We start from the raw sequence: 21,754 nt of genomic DNA, 5'->3' as shown, positions 1-21,754 counted from the left end.
CTGATGAGACAATGGATTGCGCAGTGAGATGGAACAGAGTAAATAGGCATTTTAACATCATAGATTTAGCTGGTGAAAACTTGTGGAATAGACACCAGCTGGAATGCCTTTGTAACCAATCGGCATCCAGGATTAGACCCACCCATTTTATAAATCTGTAATAATGGACCGTTCGTCAGAGCATGGCGGCTATGGACTCTGAATTGAGCATTACTCACCATGCATGTCCATCATCCCAGGAGAAGAGCTGTTCTCAGGTGTGGTCAATTCTGACCCATACTTCTCATCCTTCCCCTTCTTCTTCTTCTTACTCTTCTGCAAGACAACAGACGGGGGGCAGAAATACTGGTTACATACAACACAGTGACGTGATGTGAGTTTGTGAAGTTTGAAGAGGTGCTTGAAGAATTCCTGTAAAAGACATATCTACTGAACTTCAATGCGGCTGACGTGTGTGTGTGGGAGGGAGGGAGGAGGGGTTACATACATCATCTGCTGATTTGGGCACAGTCACTGGAACCCACTTGAAGATCCTCAGGGATGTGTCTCCTACGGTCACCCATTTCTTCTCCCTGATTGACACACACAGGTTTAGAATTAATTGAATGGTTCACTTCAATTCACATTCAAATGTTTCTTTAGTGATATCAACTGGACCTGTGGTACACGCAAAACACCATAAAGAAAAAAGCCAGACAGAAACAAGAACACGGAGACAGTCACAGACGATAGTAATAAAAGTAAATACAATTTGATTGATTGATTAATAGAATAACAGTTCCCAGTGGTGATTTTAGCATGTAAATCTTGGTGGGTAAACAACACATTAATTGCACTATACCACTGCAACACCTGGCTATCAACGGAGCCTTGTCTGGCAGCGAAACAGTTGATTTAGCTTCATTTACTGCCTTTTTAAAAAAACATAGCTGATATGGCTGACTTGCTTAAACAAATGTGATTTCTACTGACAATTGAGATGTACAAACTATGGCATAAGGGGGCAACAAGCGGATAAGAGGCAATCCGTAATTTCGATTAAGACATGAATGAGTGAGCTAGGACGGACGTAGTCAACATAACTATTTGTTCAGCACTTTTGAAATGTACAGCGACAGAATTCAGAACATGAGCCTTTCTTTGTTTTTTTTCAGTGTTCTCCCTGTACACCAAGTAAGAACTGTAGGATAAATAAAGGGGGCGTATAAGCAGACAATGAAAGCTCTTACAATATTCGATGATTACATTTCTCAAAAACAAGTTATAGGCTACATGTGGACCACCAAGTCAGAACAGTGGGCAAAATTAAGAGGTGAAAATAGACCAAATTATTAGGGTGAGGCACATGGGCTACTAAAGGCTAACTTAAGTGATAATGCCCGAGAAGCCAGTGTTTGCTGGATATATTGGCATGGGTGTTGTTAGACCCGAGACAAAGTATTACTTAGTATTACTTTCTTAGCTACAGTGTACATATCTCCCTGGCATATTACATAATTTATGCAGCAGCATACAAGACATGTTTAGACTCACCTTGTTGTGCTGTGCTCACTTGAACAGGAAGGTGGCACGGCGGTCCTTCCTGGGCAAATTTGTCATCAAACTTTGTCATCAAAGTCTGGCATTCTCTGGATTTATGGTGCTTTCAAGAGAACTGGGAACTCGAAGAAAAAAAAAGGTTGAATCATGATGACATCAGTGATCTTCAGGTCGTAGCTCTAGAAAGAGGCCCGAGTTCCCGATTTACAATTCCGAGTTGGATGAAAGTTTAAAATGTATTTGACTAGTTTTAGCTAGTTTTTTCCGAGTTCCCAGTTGTCTTGAACTCACTAAAGTCAGATTTCGCAGTTCTGAGTTAACAGTTGTTTTGAGCGCAGCACAAATCATGCTTCATTGACAGCATGGTCAATGTTGAATGTTTATAATTTTAAACTAGGAAAAGAGACCCTTAATCTTAGACTTGGGACCACAGAGCCAATCCCCTGAATAGCAGGTTAATGATTGATTTGCAATACTTGCCGTTAGCCACTGATTCCTTCCAAACCACTCATTGTTGAATTTGCGAATTACAACTTGTTGTGTAATGTTTATGTCCAATGGCCGATGAGCACCGAAACGTTTTATCTATCATTTCTCTTCCTTACTTCTCTTCATATGACAAGATTAAAAAGCATTTGCCAGTAGATTGTCGACTTGATTCATGATGATGACTGCTAGCTAAGATTTTGAAAGTCTGATGTTGACATGATCAGTCCAATCAAAGTTACTGTAGATATAACGTGATCTGACATCATTTTATCTGTGGCCAATGACATTGAGCCTTCTTGGCTGGGCACTTCTAATGTAACTCTATGGCTGCACCCAAGGTGCTAGAATTTTAGAGGTCTACCCTTAGACTTGGCGGTGACGTAGTGTCCCCATTAGTGACAGAACACTGAGCCAATCACAGCGTAATGCTCCATATTTTCTGCTGGCTTGCCCCACCATCACAGAAAGCACTGAGCTAGACTGAAACACTTGAATTTTGGAGCTGCCTTACTCAAGAAAACAAAAAAAGAGACCATGTTTGTATGCGGCTTTATTAACTCAAAGATATATATATATGCAAAATTATACGTAACAAGTATTAATGCCAAAAAATATGACTTTTTATATTTTGCTATAAAATGTGGGGCTCAAAACCCCACCTGTCTTGAATGACAGGTCGCCACTGATGGTTCTCATCCCTCCTAGTTAAAACAAATGAGGCCTTTTTGCATAATAATAATAATAATAATAAAACAGTAATTGAATTTGTGCACTAGTATGTGGTTCGATACGAATGTGGGCCTATTACAATTGAAAGTCGAAATAATTTTGATTCAACAGGTACAGACACAATTGAAACAAATATGAAAACAAACTTTAGTAGGCTATTAGAATGTTTTAATTATTTCCATCTTGAAGGTTTCATGATTGTAATTTGCAAATAGCCTTCAATATGTCCCTATCGCTTTTTAACAGTGAGCTTTCAATTGTTTAGCAGATTTACTTAATAATGGAGACACTAGCGCAGAATCTCAATTTTTATTCAGAAAGTAAACGACTCAATCTGTTGAGTGCCTTGATAGAAAGTAATTAATTAACATTATTTTTAAATAAATAAAAAAGGTAATCCAGTGGTATTGCTAAACTTTGAAAATGTTATATTTGTAAAACCCTGAAACTGACTCATTGCGTGTTCAGTCAAACATGAGTAGTCCCTCTCCCAGCCCTCACTCGCAATCTCTATTTGACCTAAAGGGCGACTCGAAGCGCTTAATTTAAAACTCCAGACGGTCTAAAAAGTACTCCGACTCTAGAGCGCACTAGTCGTAGCCTATAGTCCCGAAGTATATTTTTGAATGATTTGCGTCGAGTAGGTGTTCTGAAACAGTCGACTCTCTTCCCTCTATGCTACTACAACGGCCAGGAAAAAGGAATGGCTTCATGTGACTGCAACGAAATGGCTTCTGGGTTCAACCCACATTAAACCTTGGTGGAAAATTCTCTAAAATCATTGGGATCTGATTTGTAGACGATTAGAGATACGTAGTCGCGCACACCACGAGTGCGCCCTAGCGCACTTGAGTAGAGAATCTGTCCTAAATTCCCTTAAAATATCTGCCGTCTTTCAATTGCATTCTCGCTCGTTCTCTCCCCTCACCCCCACCCCCAACAAGCAAGGCTTTTCCTCATGTTAGGCAACGAGTGTTTTTTCCCTCTTTCTTACCATTTCCGTACTTTCTCAATCGCGGCCATAACCCGCTTGATGTCATCTTTCGCCCTGCTCCGAGTCTCCGCTCGGACCGACCTGCCCGACATTGCCGCGGTTGGAAGGCTAGAATGTTTTTAAAGCTCACCGGCAGTTCAGACACAATGCAAACGCTCAGTACAGAGCCAGCGCGCCTGCGCCGAGTGGAGGGGAGAGGCGCGAGTAGAGGCCGCAGCTGCAGAGAGTCGCTCTGTTTCCCCGCTGTGATCCACACAGGAGAACAAAGCGACACAAACTCAACTGCGGAAAAATATGCCTAAAACTTATTTTGCCGGAAAAAAATACTCTTGGTATAACAACAAAATAAATCTCATGTTGTGGCAATATAGGTATATGTACGTGTTTATATGCATAGGCTAGTTAATAAACGAGGTTAAACTTGAACCACACACAATAGTCTTCCAGACTTAAAAATACCACAATTATTTGAGGCATTCTTTACAAAATTGCATAGATCACAAATGAGTGCCTTGGTTTATATGCAGACTTTCCATTAGACCGTTTTTGATACATAAGCAGCACAATATTTTCTTCTCAGTCTATTGGACCCAATGAGCACCCCTTTGAAACAAATTGCCTTTGTTTTTCACAGAATCAAAGCAACGCTCCCTATTTACTGTTTTCTCACAGTAGTAAATAAAGTTAATAGTAAAAAAGTGAGAACAATGTGAAGGCAATTGAAGGTTATAAAAAAATTGGTTAGAGGTTGGGTTGGTGATCAAGATTGGGGGTTTAGTAAAGTCTTGGACTTTAAAGAAAAAAATGTGATTTCAGCCTTGTGACTTTACATATTTCTTAGTACACAGTTATAGGGACCATTATTCAGTAAGTTTATTTCATGTTTATTTTGTTTTCTATGTCATACGTCTCTTTATGGCTAGAATTTCCAGAATTTTATGGAGGAATGAATAAAGTCAGAGATGAGATCAAGATCATGAAGTGAAAAACATTCATGTTTACTTCAAAGTATCATTAAGAACACACAGCTGAAGTTCCTGTTACTTCCCTTATAAGGTCATAATAACACAAATGACCCTCCTGTCAACTACAGGTCTACAGCACATATAAATGTGAAGGTCCTACGCTTCTTCATTTTCATAACCTCCATGACAACATACACCCCAAAGCTGAAGTGTTCCTTTTTCACCTCTCACTTCCCCTCAGCTTCATTAGCACACAAACAACCACAGCTGTCAACTTCAGCAGGTTCTCACTGTTTAAAGGGGCAATCTGCAGTTGCTACAAAAAATGTTTGGACTTATAAACGAATGATATGTACCCATTGCATCTTGAAGAATACAACGTATACAGTGCCTTCCGAAAGTATTCACACTTATTCCATATTTTTTTTGTGTTACAACGTGGGATTAAAACGTATTTCATTGCCATTTTTTTTGTCAATGATCTACAAAAAAATATTTTAATGTTTATTTTATTTATGGAAAATAAAACGCATAAAAAGTGCATTCGGAAAGTATTCAGACCCCTTCCCTTTTTCCACATTTTTTTTAACGTTACAGCCTTGTTCAAAAATGTATTAAATTGTTTTTTCTTCTCATCAATCTACACACAATACCCCATAATGACAAAGCAAAAACACCTTATTTACATAAGTATTCAGGCCCTTTGTTATGAGACTAGAAATTGAGCTCAGGTGCATCCTGTTTCCATTGATCATCCTTGAGATGTTTCTACAACTTGATTGGAGTCCACCTGTGGTCAATTCAATTGATTGGACATGATTTGGAAAGGCACACACCTGTTGAGAATGCATTTCAGAGCAAAAACCAAAGGAATTGTCTGTAGAGTGTGGAGACAGGATTGTGTTGAGGCACAGATCTGGGGAAGTGTACAAAAAAAATTCTGCAGCATTGAAGGTTCCCAACAACACAGTGGCCGCCATCATTCTTAAATGGTAGAACTTTGGAACCACCAACTCTTCCTAGAGCTGGCTGCCAAGCCAAACTGAGCAATCGGGGGAGAAGGGCCTTGGACGGGGAGGTGACCAAGAACCCAATGGTCACTCTGGCAGAGCTCCAGAGTCCCTCTGTGGAGATGGGAGAACCTTCCAGAAGGACAACCATCTCTGCAGCACTCCACCAATCAGACCTTTAAGGTAGAGTGGCCATGCAGAAGCCACTCCCCAGTAAAAGGCACATGACAGCCCGCTTGGAGTTTGCCAAAAGGCACCTAAAGGACCATGGGAAACATGATTATCTTGAAAATAAAATAAAAGAGAGCCGCACACTCTTGGAGCTCAGATGCAAAAATGTAATACCAACGTTTCGACAGCCAAGCTGTCTTCATCAGGGTATAATCACAAACACTGCGGGATGACTCGTTTATATAGTGTCAAAAGACACAGGTGTCTGTAATCATGGCCAGGAGTGGCCTAATATCATTGGTTAATAATCAAATATTAAAATGTCATACAAAGAACAGCATACAAACAAATGGATAGCATACGATCATAGATTAATTTGACTATACAAGTTTACACACAAACAATATTGTGTGTAAACTGCATCTGAGCTCCAAGAGTGTGCGGCTCTCTTTTATTTTATTTTCAAGTTTCCACTCCGCTAGCCAGCACTTCGTCTTAATAGGTGTGCGTTTCTTTTTCTTCTAAACATGATTATCTTGTCTGATGAAACCAAGATTGAACTCTTTGGCTTGAATGCCAAACATCATGTCTGGAGGAAACCTGGCACCTTCCCTACGGTGAAGCATAGTGGTGACAGCATCATGCTGTGGGGATGTTTTTCAGTGGCAGGGACAGGGAGATTAGTCAGGATCAAGGGAAAGATGAACGGAGCAAATACAGAGAGATCCTTGATGAAAACCTGCTCTAGAGCACTCAGGACCTCAGACTGCGGCGAAGGTTCACCTTCCAACAGGACAACAACTCTAAGTACACAGCCAAGACAACACAGGAGTGGCTTCAGGACAAGTCTCTGAATGTCCTTGAGTGGCCCAGCCAGAGGCCAGACTTAAACCCAATCGAACATCTCTGGAGAGACCTCAAAATAACTGCAGCGACGCACCCCGTCCAACCTGACAGAGCTTGAGAGGATCTGCAGAGAAGAATGGGAGAAACTCCCCAAGTTACAGGTGTGCCAAGCTTGTAGTGTCATACCCAAGAAGACTCGAGGCTGTAATCACTGCCAAAGGTGTTTCAACAAATCACTGAGTAAAGGGTCTGAATACTTGTGTAAATTTTATATTTCCGTGATTTATACATTTGAGAAAATGGTTGATGAGTGGAACAAAAACAACTTAATCAATTTTAGAATAAAATGTGGAAAAAGTCAAGGTGTCTGAATACCTTCTGAATGCACTGTATACACACACACACATACATACATACATACATACATACATACATATATATATATATATATATATATAGAAAGCTCAACATGTTGGTACAAAAACAAATCAATGCAAATGTGTGGTTTGCATCACTTATGAGCATTTTGTATGCATTGAATTTCAGAAACTCACCTTTTTGACAGCATACAAATGCATTCGGAGGAGAAGATTCTTTAAAAAATATTTTCAGTGCCAATCTCCAATCTATTCTTGAAGAGTGGTTTCCTTTTATGTATTGATCATGTACAGACACTTTACCAGGTGTTTAAACACAATATTGCATACACAGTATGTAACATTAGGCTTTAAAGGGTTAACTATAACTGACATCATGGATGGTCAGTCCTTGCATCCAGTGCCAACCCAAACATATATATTTTTAGAATACACAACTTGTAATTTCAACATTTGGTAGTGCATCAGCAGTTTTCCTATTAAGTCAGTCACTGACAGTAACTCAATTAGCTCTTGTCAGGTAACATTTTACAGATTGCTATTTGCTAGGTAAGTTAGTCTAGCCGATTATCTAAACCTTGTAGTAATCACGGCCCAGTTACTGACCGGGCACACAAGGCACGGGTCCTGGCCTCTATGGGGCCCACATTGATCTTGTTAGTCACTCAGATATCATATGAACATGGCATAAGTTATGGCAAAATGAGAAGAATCGTTTGAAATTAGTTTTAAAACTGCGACATGTTCTCTCTGCCCCATGAAAAAATATGTAGAATTGCAAAAGATGTGCTTTAAAACTGCAACATTTTCTCTACACCCCATGGCAAAATGTGTGGAATTGGCGGACATAAACTATTACTGCACAATTTATTCTCTGCCGCCAAGAGTGGGGCCACTAAAACGTTTTGCCTACGAGATGTGGGCAACCAAATCATGCTTCGGGCCCCCAAAAAGCTAGATATGGCCTGTTTGCATCCATAGTTTTGTCTTTGAGTGATTATATTTATCAAGCCCTATCCCTTAACTTTTTAATTGAACAGTGGCAGGGAGAGAGCTTTCTTATTGGTTCAACTGCTGACAACTAATTTATTTGAACAGAGTGGGTTATTTTAAACAGCTTTTTATTTGAGGCCTCATCACATCACATGTTCACGGTCACATGTCACCTGTGTTTTACACCACAAAGTTACACCACAGTGCTAAAGTGTCTTTCTGGACTGTTTACTTCTGTTAACTTTCAGCACGTCGTGTGTTTAAGAGGCCCTTTCACAGAAGTGAAATGCAGACTTGAATTTAGTATCTTTAGGAATAAAAAAAAGTGAGATATACAGGTTCTCCAATTGTTTAAAAATCATATTGATTACACCAGACTCTCATCACACTTTTTCCTCACTCTTTCTTTCATCACCAACACACGCCATGTTGGAATGTCTCAGTTGAGCAAAATTTATGATTTACAATACCTTTTACAAACTCTAATAAAACGTTATCCTTTAAACTTATATATGGTGAGAGCAAGAGGGCATAAACAGCTGTAAAAAATACATCAATCTCTCCTCTTCAAATATATGGGGAAAGTAAAACAAGGATGCTGGTCTTTGAAGTGTGAAAGTGAAACCACTGTGGCTATTGGCTGTGTCAGGTCAAGGTCAGCTTCAGAGAAAAGTACATAAAAAGCTGTGCAGTGTCTCAAAGTTCACTGTGTTTTTAGTCCTTATTTTCACCTTCTCAGAGCGCTGACTGAACACAGAGAAGAGGGAAGGCAGAGGAAAAGGTTAGTTCAAATCTTGTTCACTGTGTAGACTATTCTACATAGTACAACTCATTTTTTAGGCTTTCATTTATGTTGAAAACTAACTGGATGAAACGGGATTGTTTTCAATGGGCTATTTATGTGTAGGGTGATATATGCATGAGTGGGACACTTTCTGGTAGATGATTATGTACACAATCAAAATCAGTCTACCCCTACTGAAGTGATGTTTATTTCATTAAGGTCTTATCTCATATCAAATGTTAATAGTCACATGCGCCGAATACAACTGGTGTAGACCTTACAGGGAAATGCTTACTTCCGAGAAACTAATGCAGTTTCAAAAAAGGGGCATTTGGGCATTTTTATGATGAAACAAGTTGATCATGTATTATGTACAACCACTAAAACAACATCAGACCCATACTTTTGCTAAAGCGTGGCTTTAAGTTGTAGTGGGACACTTAATTAAGTTGATGAAGTGGGACACTATTTTCTCATAAGAAATACATTGGTGTCCCACTTCACCTGGCACTTGTAACTTTGTCGACGCTTGTAGATAACACACTGTTTTTACCATTTTGTGTCAATGACCTTCGTCTAGACCATCTCCATGCTATTGGGAAATGTATTTGGGGACATTCCAAGGTCTGGGTTAAAACCTAACTAAAGGAGTCTGCACAGCTTTTACTTGACCCTGAAACACCTATTATTCCCCAAATGCCCCTTTCATGAATTCAGCCTAATTTCTTTCCTCAGTTTCTTACACTGAACAAAAATATGAACACAACATGTAAAGTGTTGGTCCCATGTTTCATGAGCTGAAATACAATATTCCGGAAATTTTCCACATGCACAAAAAGCTTATTTCTCTCAAATTTTGTCCACAAGTTTGTTAACATCCCTGTTAGTGAGCATTTATACTTTGCCAAGATAATCCATCCACCAGATAAGTGTGGCGTATCAAGAACCTGATTAAACAGCATGATCATTACACAGGTGCACCTTTTGCTGGGGACATTAAAAGGTCACTCTAAAATGTGCAGTTTTGTGACAACACAATGCCACAGATGTCTCAAGTTGAGGGAGTGTGTAACTGGCATGCTGACTGCAGGAACATCCACCAGAGCTGTTGCCAGAAACTTTAATGTTAATTTCTCTACCATAAGCCGCCTCCAACACTGCAGTATGTCCAACCGGCCTCACAACCGCAGACCACATGTAGGGAGCCGTGTGGGCAAGCGGTTTGCTGATGTCAACATTGTGAACAGAGTGCCCAATGGTTGCAGTTAAACTATGGACAACAAGCACACTCGATGGTAATTTGAATGCAGCGAGATACCGTGACAAGATCCTGAGGCCCATTGTCGTGCCGTTCATCAGTTGACATCACCTCATGTTTCAGTATGATAATGCATGGCCCCATGTCACAAGAATCTGTACACAATTCCTGGAAGCTGAAAATGTCCCAGTTCTTCCATGGCCTGCTTACTCTATATTCCCACTCATGTGAAATCCATAGATTAGGACCAAATGAATTTATTTAAATTTCCTGATTTCCTGAACTGTAATTATTAAAATTGTGGCTTGTTGCATTTATATTTTTGTTCAGTGTACGTGTCAGTGAGTAGGCTACAGTTACATGCACACATTAATGCGATTATTGTGGATATTCAGATTAATATAGCAGTTCGGTTAAAACGTTTACATGCATTGCAAGAAGAACGATTTACATGGACACATCTGAAATCAGGCAAACTGATGGCGCTCAGATAACAGCCGAAAATTACCAATCAAAATAAACGTTCTACCACCGAAAACATGTTATTTTTGGGAAGCATATTTTGATTCTGAGTTCGGACATATAAAGTTTGCATGTGAAAACTACTTCAGTTGTGCGGAACTCTTCACTTGCACGAAGGAGGGAGGCATTTCTGCTGGTGCTAGCGCATGCGCAGATTAAACACCACTAGAACGCCGCATAAAGTGGTGGTGCGCAGGTGTGAGTCACTATGTGAGAGTCACTATGTGATAAAGTGACAATCTGAGGCCCGACCCTAACCCACTAACATACCTCGTAGGCTAAAGTCAGAGTTGGCAGAACGATTCTATGCCTAATTTAGATGTTTCTCTCTATAATTTCCTACATCTTGGTAGACTATTTGTTAGTTAACTTGTCTATAATTAGATACATGCAGCTTCTCTTTTGTCAATATGTGTTAACCTAGAAGACTATATAAACCCTTGCGCACCAGAATAATGTCACAAATCTATAGAATAATAGCTTCAATCTATTCTATCGGTAAAGTTCTCTGTCATTGCTGCTACTTTCGCGGATCAAAGACGTTTAGGAACCGGGATAAAATGCAATACATCTAAAAAAAAAAGTTCAGTTGGACCGGTATTATGGAAATAGAAACGACTCAACATGGTTCTGATAATATTTCAGTTCGACTTGGAGGCTAATTTAATGTGGTTGAAATACTATCTGCTTGTATGATGCTGATAAAGAAAGCACCTCTACAGGCAGCCTGGTCTCATAAACTAGCCTAACATGGTCAATGTAAAATCCGGGACACTGATATTAGTCTGATATGTTATGTTTAGTCTGGTTACATAAGACAGATGGTTTAACTTAAGGTAAAAACAAAAGTTGTTACAACCCAAAGGTTGCAAGTTCTAATTTCATCCCAGACAACATTTAGCTAATATGCAACTTTTCAACTAGCCTACTTACTACTTTTTAGCTACTTTGCAACTACTTAGCATGTTAGCTAACCCTTCCCCTAACCCTAACCCTTTTAACTAACCCTTCACGTAACCCTAACCTTCACCCTAACCCTGATTAAAATAAACAGAGTACGGTGTTTAGGCCTACATGACTACTGCATAATCTGACTTCTGCAATAACCAGTTTAGCCTAATATCGAATTATTACGGTGCAAATACATTTCCCCATTGTCCTTCCTTTCTTTCCCTCCCCTTTTTATTTCCCTTTAATTCCTTCCACTCATCCTATGCGGTTTATGTGCTTGGCCTATTTAGCAGTTAGACTAGATTTGGAGATATTATGAACAACTACAACAACATATTCCAATGTACTTTAGAATATCTAATGAAGGAAATTACATTTTAAATGATTAAAGGTTTATTTTGTGCATAGTTTAAAAAAAAGGTACCTGTTCCACTACTCAAACTCCATTCACGGGAAGTGGAACAGTAATATAAATCTCATTTTCATAAAATATAAAAGCTGTTTACATGACTGGTTATTATGTTTCAAATCATTATTCATTTTAACACCAAAAGATAGATGGTTCAATGATAATAATTGACAGAATGACAAACTTATCATTCTAGCGCAAGGTATCATAGTATGGCAGGTTTTTTTGTTTTCAACGGGTCACCTGATCTAAGAAACCTGACCACACAAGCTAAAGTGATGTAACGCTGACACCAGAAATGTTTTATGCACAGGACACAAGCAGAAACAACCCAATAACATGTGTTGTGATTGGTTTGCAAAGTTACTATAGTACAGCACCCTCAAACACAAATGTCCCACTACACCTGATGTCCCACTAATGCCGACTTCACCACAAGTTATCCATACTTGTCATGTTTGTTCAAATGTTAACTATTAGCAATATTAAATGTCATGCTATTAGATATACAGTATATCATCATTACACATCATAGTTATCTAAAAACAGCATTTTCAAGATAAACATGTCAAACATAAAGTAGCAATAAATGTTATGTCCCAAAAATGATGATTGCGGAGACTGCGGGGAGCTACACAAATTTAGATAGGAGACATGAACTATAAGAGACATTTGGTACTCTGCAAATTCAAAATTTATAATTATGATTATTCAAAATAATCCCGTCGATAACCACTGTAAAATATGAATAAATAAATAAAACTTTTATTAATGAGAATGAATAAACAATGAATAAGTAGAAATAGTAATAGGTCTGCATTGTGTATTTTAAAGTGTTACCTCATATTCTCTGCTAGTATGATAACTTGAGAAAAGGTCCAGCAGATAAATTAACACATTACATTTTAAATTATTCGGTGTAAAACTGGTTGGTGTAAGGCTGTTTTCTCCCAACATATTCTGAATAATGGGGGCCTCGGTGTCTATACGGAATCAAACCCCTTACACTTGGCACTACAACCTTGTCGGAGACGTAAGTATCTGAGTCAATCTAAAATCATGATAGTTAAAAAACGTACTGTAATGTTGTGACACTACTGTTGCTAACGGGAAACGTTCTTACAGACAACAAAATCAATAGAATTTAAATATGGCAAGGTAATTGATAACGGCAGTAATGTAATTTTGCTGAGTGTTAGGTGCTCTGTGAAATACCTGATCATGACATTTATAAACCTAGATTATTGTCTCTTCCCAATGCTGGCATGCAACAAAGGAAGGTAAACATTATGAAGAGCTGAACTAATAATGGCAGTGTTGTTAGAGTTTAATTCTGTTGATGTTGTTAAAATGAATAAAGTCCGCCCATTGTGTATGATAATGCCATTTTGCTGAGTATAGACTACCTTTAAGTATTGTGGACTACCTGAAAGTGGCTGTTGGCAGTAAAAGCCAGAGCGCTTATCAATATTGTCCCTGTGTCAAAATGAAAACCAGTGTAATATCAGACCTGGACATTTTATTTTGAGATCAAATCTCAAAAATTGATGAGCATTAAGTTGGATCACTGAAGATGAATCTTTACACATTTATGAATTTAAAATGTATATCTGGTAATGATTTTCTCTTTTCCAGGGAGGAAGTAGTAGTAGTAGTGTAAAAGAAAACCTCAACTCTAGGGGGATCCATTGCTACCTAAAGTTAAGATATGACAATCACAGTTGGAACTCCTTCTCATATGAGTTCAACAGTCACAAGCAGGACGGAAGTCAAACATTCACTATTATAGAAACCAGTGGCCGTTCACTCATTCAGCTGTTGTGCGACACAGAGTCTAATAGTCCAACATGTCCAAACTATGGTAAGTCAATTCTTACAAATCTGCTGAGCTACATTATCATATTCAAAATGTTCCTTTTGGAAATAAACCATATACCCTCAATTCATCGTTGATCAGCAACTAGCATTTGCAACTGAGCCAATTAATGTAAAGACTATTCCTAACAGTACACAAATAATATAGTATTGGTTCAGCAAATAGCAGTATTGGCTCAGGGCTGCTATATTTCTTATTGATCGGTATTTTTGTTTGAACAACATTGGCTGTTGGCTACTACGTCTCAAATGCCACCTTATATGTCCACATGGTCTCTGGCCAAACGCTGTGCATTACAAAGGAAATATGGTGTCATTTGTATTCATCCATCAGGGAAGCAAGAGGAAGACCGTATTCGTCAGCAGCAGGAGGAGATGGAGCGGCGAAGACAGGAGGAGCAACGAAGACAACAGCAGGAGGAGAGGACGCGCCAGGAGCAACTGGAGAGGGAGATGGCGATCCAGCAAGAAATTGAAAGGGAGAGCGAACTTTCGGGTAAGAAGGTGTCAAAGGGACGAGAAAAGCTGAGAGAGAAGCTGAGACTAAAAGGACAACAGCGCCATCACCAGCGTACACAGGTACTACACCAGATGATAGAAGATGACGCTGCAGCAATCAGAAGGGATGAGGTAAGTGATATTAAATAAAGGCTTCTAGAATAGGTTTTATTTCACATGAATGATTTTGTGTTTCACATAAATGTTGTGTTAACTTATTGATAAACATATTATATATTTCTGAAAATACAGTTTTTTCATATTTACATACAGTTGCCAATTTACATGGAAACACCACTAATAGAAAAAGTGTTTATAGTATGACACATACATCTTTTACATGTTTACATGTTCATGCATGCTCTAGAGAACACAGAGAAAGACGATACAACGGAGAACAGGATAACTGTTGATACATTCATGGCCAAAGTTGGAATTACTCAACAGTGTGATCTGCTCACCATAATGGAGAAAGCACTGGAGAATAATGTGGCCATTGACTGTTACTCTGTGACAAACAATAAAGCCGTGCTGGTTGAGGAGAAAAAGTTGCACAACAACCCTGATATCCTGGAAATCAAAATGCTTCTCCTCGAGAATGGACGAGCCAGCGAGATCATACCTGAAGACAAACTCATTAAGGCAACAGTCTCTGAGCTGAAGTCTAAAATCAAATATTCTGGCAGCTCTCAGTCAGCGCTCAGAGTTTCTTGTGATCCCCTCTTTCCTTGAGAAGTACCTTGAGAATCAGTTACCAGTCTTTGTGGAAAACGCCCTGAAAGCCATCATGATGACACAAGGCAGAGAGTACATGATTGATCAGACGTTGGAAGCTGTTGGAGACAAGCATCTCTACCATGCTATCATCCCAGTGGACTTCCAGGCCAGTGGAGTGTTGGAGAAGAACAAACGCTGGGGGGACGGCCTGCAGCAGTTTCTGGAGATGAAACACCAGCTGGCAACCACTCCTTTGTCCAATGTGACTAATTACCTTTCAAACTTCCATTACTTTCAAAAGTACCTGAAAGGGAATGGGATATTTGGTGTGTCTGGGACATTAGGGGGTGATGCCGACAAAGATTTCCTTGCAAGGCACTACGAAACAGACAGCTACATAATACCAGCTCATCGCCATAAGAAGGTTGTTGAGCTTCCAGCAATTCAGGTCACTGGGCAAGCCCAGTGGATGGAGATCCTCTGTAAGACAGCAATGAGGGTGGCAGAAAGTGGTCAGGTTGTCTTGGTCGTATGTGAAGATGTCAAGACCGCAAGCGAGCTTCTGAAGAAAATAGAGGGCGAGAATCCACATCCCCCCATCACATTATACACAATCAGTGAGAAACACAACATTGAGAGAACCAAATTCAGAGGGGGACATGTAATCATAGCCACAAACCTAGGAGGTCGTGGAACTGATATCAAGGTTGATCAGGATGTCAACATACGTGGTGGCCTCTTCGTCCTCCTGACACATTACCCTGGCAGTCGCAGAGTGGAGAAACAGGTGTTTGGAAGAACTGGTCGGAAGGGAAACCCGGGCATGGTCCAGATGATCCTCTGTGGGGATAACCTTGCCCCAGCATACCAGGGCCAGCCTGTGGAGATCATGAGACAATTGAGAGAGGAGTACGAAGTCCAACGCATCAAAGATATGGAGACAGATGAGCTTCTCGAAATAAAAATGAAAGAGGACCTGTTTGGCACGTTTTGTGAATTTCTTGACAAGTTTCATGGCAACTTCACAAAACAGGAGAGAGATGACCTGTCAGGAATGGGGCCGAATGATGTCCCTGAGTGTTTTAAAGAAAAAGGCCCTAAGTTTGATTACCAGCCTGCACTCAATGCTTTGAAAGAAACATGGGCGTTGTGGCTTACCCTTCACGAGGAGCACATCCGTCAGCACGAAGATATCAGTGTTCTTAAAGCAGACCTTCTTGAGCATATCACAAATAGGGGCAACATGCTGCTGAATGGAAAAAGTCAAAACTTCTATGACCACATTAAGCAGGCTACCGGCAGAACAGACTTGCACCTCCGCAACAAAAGTAAGTGTGACTATGAAGCAAAGTCCTACTGGAAAGATGTTGAAGAGTGTGACCCTTATTACAGTGCTGTGGCAATGTACAACCAAACCTTCATCACCATCAACATGGGCAAAGATGGCTACAAAACAGAAGCACAGGAATTACTGGAAAGGGCAAAGACATCTGTGGATGTTTACTTGTCAGAAACCACAAATACCATGGTTTCTTTTCAGATTGCCACAAGAGGGAACTTTGAACCACATCATGAAGGAGAACGCAACTTTCTAAAGCAAATAGGTTCCAGGATGAGCATTCACCAAGCTTGGATACTTAACATTGACCTTGCAGTAAATCAACTTAAAGAGCTTGAGGGTGAAGGCCCGGCCATGACAGAGGTATCCTGAGTGTACAGTCTCTCAGAAAATCAAGACTACATCACAGGAAATGAACTCGCGGCCTTGTATGACAATGGCCTGAGCATTGTGTTTGAGGTGAAAAAGAAGCCAGAGTTCAGCTTTGATGCTTTGATCTGTTTCTTCATCGGTATGTGTCAGGTCATCCTTGGAATTCTGGTTTGTGCCCTGTCGTTTGGCTCTGCAACCCAGATTGGCTTATTTCTCATCTGTGAAGGAGTCTCTGACATGATTGAAGGGATATCTGGCATGATATCGGGCACATTCGATTGGGCCATCTCCAAAAGCATCAGCATTGGGATGTCTCTGCTCACCACAGGGTTCAGCGCCATTAACAAAGTTGCCATCACAGCATATAAAGTCCTCCATGGTACTAAGAAACTCTCATCTGTTGCAAATTAAATCATTGGCACAAGAAAATAATGTTTTCAAGTCTGCACAGGGAGCAACAACATCTATCTCCAAAGAAACAATTAAGACTGCAAAAAAGAAACTGGCATCCCCTACAAACATGAAGACGGCTCTAAAACACGCAACAAAGTACACATTTCATGAGGTAGAGAAGCAGTGTGTAAACGCAGGAATGAACTACATCATTGATGCTGAAATTGGGGCCATCTTTACATTTTTTTTAGAAAAAGCTTTCAAAGACACGGTCACTTCGTCAGTCAAACAGAATGCCGAACTAGGTCTTAGTCTCACTGAGTACATTAGGTACTGCAGAGCTTTACAGAACCACATCAACTATAAGATTGACTCAAAGCTTGAACAAATAACAAATTTGCTGAAAGTTATGACAAAATATCTTATTCTTGGCCTCATGACTGATGCCACAAAATCCCAAGTCAGTGAAGTTATCAGCAGACTCTCTGAGGGATGCAATAATGCAACTGACCTTGTGGCAAAAAGTGGGACACATTGTACTGCAAAACGAGTAAAAATAAGTGCAGAAATAGATAAACCATAACCTTGGTCCAAATTATTCAGTTCATTCCTACAGAACATGTTATCAATGAAATATTTATCCACAAATTAAAAATAGAAATTGAAGAGCAGCAAAAAAATAAGGAGCAGTATGACCAAGATGACAGACATGAACAGATGTGATTTGCCTGAAGGATGAGTTTCTAAGCTCCATTTCGGAAAGTGTCTCCGAAGCGTTCACAGATGCTTGTGCTGGTCATATGTCTTCTTTTGTGGGGGGGCTATTCAAGAAGAAGGTCAATGGAGTCACTGGAAAAGTTGTCGACAATGTACACAAAATGGAGGGCTTTTTCCAGGACTGGCAGCATAAACACAATATGAAGTCAGCTAGTCAGAAGGCTGGGAAAGCTCTGTCAGAGACTGAAACAAAAGAACTTCTGGACTATGCAGAGAAGATTGGTGAGGTTAATCGACCAGCCTCGGCCCTGGACATTTATGTCCTCACAAACAGTGACCTTCTCCATGGTAAAGGCATCCAGTTCAAAATGGTGGATCAAGATGGGAAAACGCTCTCAGAGGAGTCCTACCCGGGAACGAACAGCTCAGCCGGCCAAATCACTCTACGACTGACCAAAGTGCAGAGGTATGTGCCTTAAACTGTTTGGTAGACCTTTATCAACAATGCTACAAATTTCCCCAAATTAGGATCTCTCCAATTCGAACTCCATTAATGAGAACCAATGGTGCACCTTAATTTATCCTATTTCAGTGAGAAAGGAATCCTCTCTAAAGCAAAAGACAGAATCCAAGGAGTGGAAAGTCCATACAGTGGTCACTTTGACATCATCCAAGATGGCAAAGTAATTCCTGTGTGCTCCGTGAACAATAGCTGCCTGTACCATGCCCTAGCACAGGCAACATGTAACAGGTCAGAGGATGAGATCACGAGTCAAGCTGTGAATCTATGAAACAATGTTAAAGACCAGGTACTGTACACCTACTCATGTCTACGTATAGTTTAAATAATTCTTAAATTAAATCACTTTCTGAAATATGTAATTTTCATCAAATCTGAAGGAACACTAGGAAATTAAGATGATTGATAAACTGTCCCTAAATAAAATTAATGAATATAACAGATTGCACCTTTAACCATGGTTGTGGAGTAATTGGAGTTATTCATACCCGTTATGTCTTCCCATAGATTAAAGGGAACTTTCATGGTTATAGTGAAATGGTTAAAACCCAGAAGGCCTATGATGCACTCGAGAAAAATCATGGAAAATATGCTATAGTTGGAGGGGCCAGGAAGAGAGCAAAGAGGAGAGATGGGGAATATATCAATGATATCAGTCCCATGAAGGAAATTAATTATAGTTACTCAGATCGAACTGAGCAATACCCATTTTCTACAGTCTTGGAATTGTTGGTTCTTACAAAGGGTAATTTAGCATAATATTTTTTATATGGGTATTGTTCAAATCTACCAATGTAATTATAATGACCCTGCATTGTTTTTACACTTGAATACATTAAGACCAGAAATGTATATGACAATTCATAATGCATTGACATACAAATTGTATAAATAGATGTTGTACAATTCAAGTAAACACATCTTCTCCATCCTCTCAGTCATAAACACCAGACGTCGGCTTAATAAAAATGTGAATTCAGAGGCAGACCAAAGAAGACGTATAAAAAGAGCTGTGGAGGCAGACCATATCCCAACCAGAGTTCCCTGAAGCAGGGACTCCACAACAAAAAAACTCAGATGGAAAATCTCCAAAACAAGAATCCAAATCTTAATGATATGATATGATAAACAGCATTGAATCAGAACCAAAAAAGGAGAGAACATGTTCACAATGCGGGTTCTCGCACAGCATCACAAGAGAGCTCTAACCACTGGAAACAGTAAGACATCTGAAAGCTGCAGGTGAATTCTCTATTATTATAGGTGCAATCCATAGCTTCCCTTCCGCCTGTGATACACAACCAAGGCTGAAATAAAAACACAGAAACTAAACTACTGTGACGGCTCTCGTCGGAAGGCATGGACCAAAACGCAGAGTGGTAAAAAACACTCAAACAAAATAACAAAGTGAAAAAACAAAACAGTTCTGTCAGGTGCAGACACTAAACAGAAAATAACTACCCACGAAAGACAGGTGGGAGAAAGGCTGCCTAAGTATGATTCCCAATCAGAGACAACGATAGACAGCTGCCTCTGAATAGGAACCACACTCGGCCAAAAACAAAGAAGTAGAAAACATAGAAATAAATAAACTAGAATGCCCACCCTAGTCACACCCTGGCATAACCAAAATAGAGAATAAAAGCCTCTCTATGGCCAGGGCATGACAACTACTTTGATTTAATTCAAGCAGGGTTCCTGCCTGGTCCTCTTCTTCTTAGAGTTTTCACTTGTAAAAAATACCTTTAACTTTGCTACAATGTGAAAGGTTCCATTCTTGTGCTGTATTAGGAATCGAATACTTACCATCTATGCTGCTTCCCTATTCAGAATGTTTTCAATCTCCTAACAACACTGTGCATGGCCTTCCAACTCATAGGAAGCTGCTGGCGGATACACTTGCAAGTGGAGATGTGGAATTATCACTGAAGTGCTCTTTCATCATGGCTCATCCTATTGCTTCGGACCAGCTCAGAGACAATGCAAATACGCCGAATAGAACAGGTGTAGACCTTACAGTGAAATGCTTACTTACAAGCCCCTTCATCAACAATGCAGTTAAGAACAAATAAATAAAAATAATTAAAGAGCAGAAGTAAAATAACAGTAGCGAGGGTATATAGAGGGGTTACCGGTACAGAGTCAATGTAATTGAGGTAATATGTGCATGTAGGTAGAGGTAAAGTGGGGGGACGACGACGACAATGCAAATAGTCAAGGTAGCCATTTGATTAGATGTTCAGGAGTCTTATAACTTGGGGGTAGAAGCTGTTAAGAAGCATGTGACTATTGTCCTGTCTGTCCTTCTTATATAGGACATTTATGACTCGATTTTTCTCATTCTTACAGAAAGTTTTAATATTAATTTGTTTATATGTTTTTTCCCCCTAGGAAAGCCCAAAATATTTTCATATGTCTCCCGAAGAGACAATGTCCTATTACGAAGTTGGCTTCGATCTGATGCTTGATCGTTACAGTGAAAAGGGGATCATCAACCAGAATCAGCACGAGAGTCTGAAGTCCTGGTTGGAGGATAAAGAGTACCTGAACAAGGACACCCCATATTATAAAAAAAATCCTTGCAGCCTTCCTTAAACAAAACCTGCCTTCTCTCACTCAACGTCAACTTAACAGAGGAGATGATCTTGGATTTCAGGAAACAGCAGAGGGAATCAATATAGGGTTAACCATTAGACATGTGTAAGCAGAATCCATGTGAATGTGCAAAGCTGGGTCAACACAGGCCTGCCTAACCAATCATTTATAGACACCATAAGACATTAGGAGCATAGGTTTGTATTACTTAAGCAGCATTAGACATGCACCTGCATTAGGAGTGTGCATGTCTGTTTATTTTTGTGTCATTGCAATGGTTATGCCACCAATAGAATCTATGCCCTAATGTCTGTGCCGATAAGAAAATGGAAACTAAGCTAAAACTAAACTAAAATGAGTGCAAGGCAAAAAGATAATGGTGGCCAAAACCAAAGGGGATGAGTCATTAACATAAAAACGAGATACTATGTGTGTGACGTAAGGATGAAAACTGTATAAAAAGTGTGTGCCGAAGCTGGGAAGAATGTTGGTCCATGGACCAGCTCGGCTTGTTACATTCTAATAAAGTATATTTGAATTCACAAGTTCCAGTATCTGCAAAATATTATTGGCCGAATATTTCTACGACAATCCCTGGCTCTCTTTCCCAACCACCACCATCTCCAGGAGGAGCCCCCGACACGGACGGGTGAGCAAGGCTCCATGTCCCCCAGAAGCAGACGAGGACAAG

General features: G+C 39.8%; 3 protein-coding genes and 1 pseudogene across 9 annotated transcripts in view; 3 read left to right on the top strand and 1 right to left on the bottom strand.

Annotated features, from left to right (window-relative positions):
* Positions 1 to 21,754, bottom strand: part of LOC110523840 (B-cell CLL/lymphoma 7 protein family member A) — a 29,866-nt gene that overhangs the window by 4,315 nt on the left and 3,797 nt on the right. For 2 of the 7 annotated variants that reach the window (XM_090234846.1, XM_090234848.1), the window contains exons 1-4: positions 3,752 to 3,998; positions 1,534 to 1,654; positions 488 to 572; positions 219 to 315 (exon numbers count right to left, since the gene is read on the bottom strand). In XM_090234846.1, coding sequence (XP_090090972.1) covers positions 219 to 234 — 16 coding nt within the window. In that variant the 5' untranslated portion in view covers positions 235 to 315; positions 488 to 572; positions 1,534 to 1,654; positions 3,752 to 3,998. Of the gene's footprint in view, positions 1 to 218; positions 316 to 487; positions 573 to 1,533; positions 1,662 to 3,751; positions 3,999 to 21,754 lie in introns of those variants that run through there. The other 5 variants (XM_090234845.1, XM_090234847.1, XM_036977523.2 and 2 more) reach the window with 4 other exon arrangements.
* LOC118964607 (uncharacterized) lies at positions 13,005 to 17,886 on the top strand. Its single transcript, XM_036977526.2, has 3 exons — positions 13,005 to 13,070; positions 13,673 to 13,898; positions 14,247 to 17,886. The coding sequence occupies exons 1-3, from the start codon at positions 13,005 to 13,007 to the stop codon at positions 14,558 to 14,560; spliced, it is 606 nt and encodes a 201-aa protein (XP_036833421.2). The 3' UTR covers positions 14,561 to 17,886.
* LOC149983279 (uncharacterized) lies at positions 14,740 to 17,340 on the top strand (annotated as a pseudogene).
* On the top strand, positions 18,032 to 20,547 carry LOC118964606 (uncharacterized). The gene is made up of 2 exons (XM_036977522.2): positions 18,032 to 18,414; positions 18,541 to 20,547. The coding sequence occupies exons 1-2, from the start codon at positions 18,032 to 18,034 to the stop codon at positions 18,737 to 18,739; spliced, it is 582 nt and encodes a 193-aa protein (XP_036833417.2). The 3' UTR covers positions 18,740 to 20,547.

The sequence above is a fragment of the Oncorhynchus mykiss genome, chromosome 5, assembly GCF_057628025.1.
Source record: "Oncorhynchus mykiss isolate SJ-2025 chromosome 5, ASM5762802v1, whole genome shotgun sequence".
NCBI classification, from domain to species: Eukaryota; Metazoa; Chordata; class Actinopteri; order Salmoniformes; family Salmonidae; genus Oncorhynchus; species Oncorhynchus mykiss.
The sequence above is the reverse complement of the archived record's forward strand: the minus strand, read 5'-3'. Positions and strand labels throughout refer to the sequence as shown.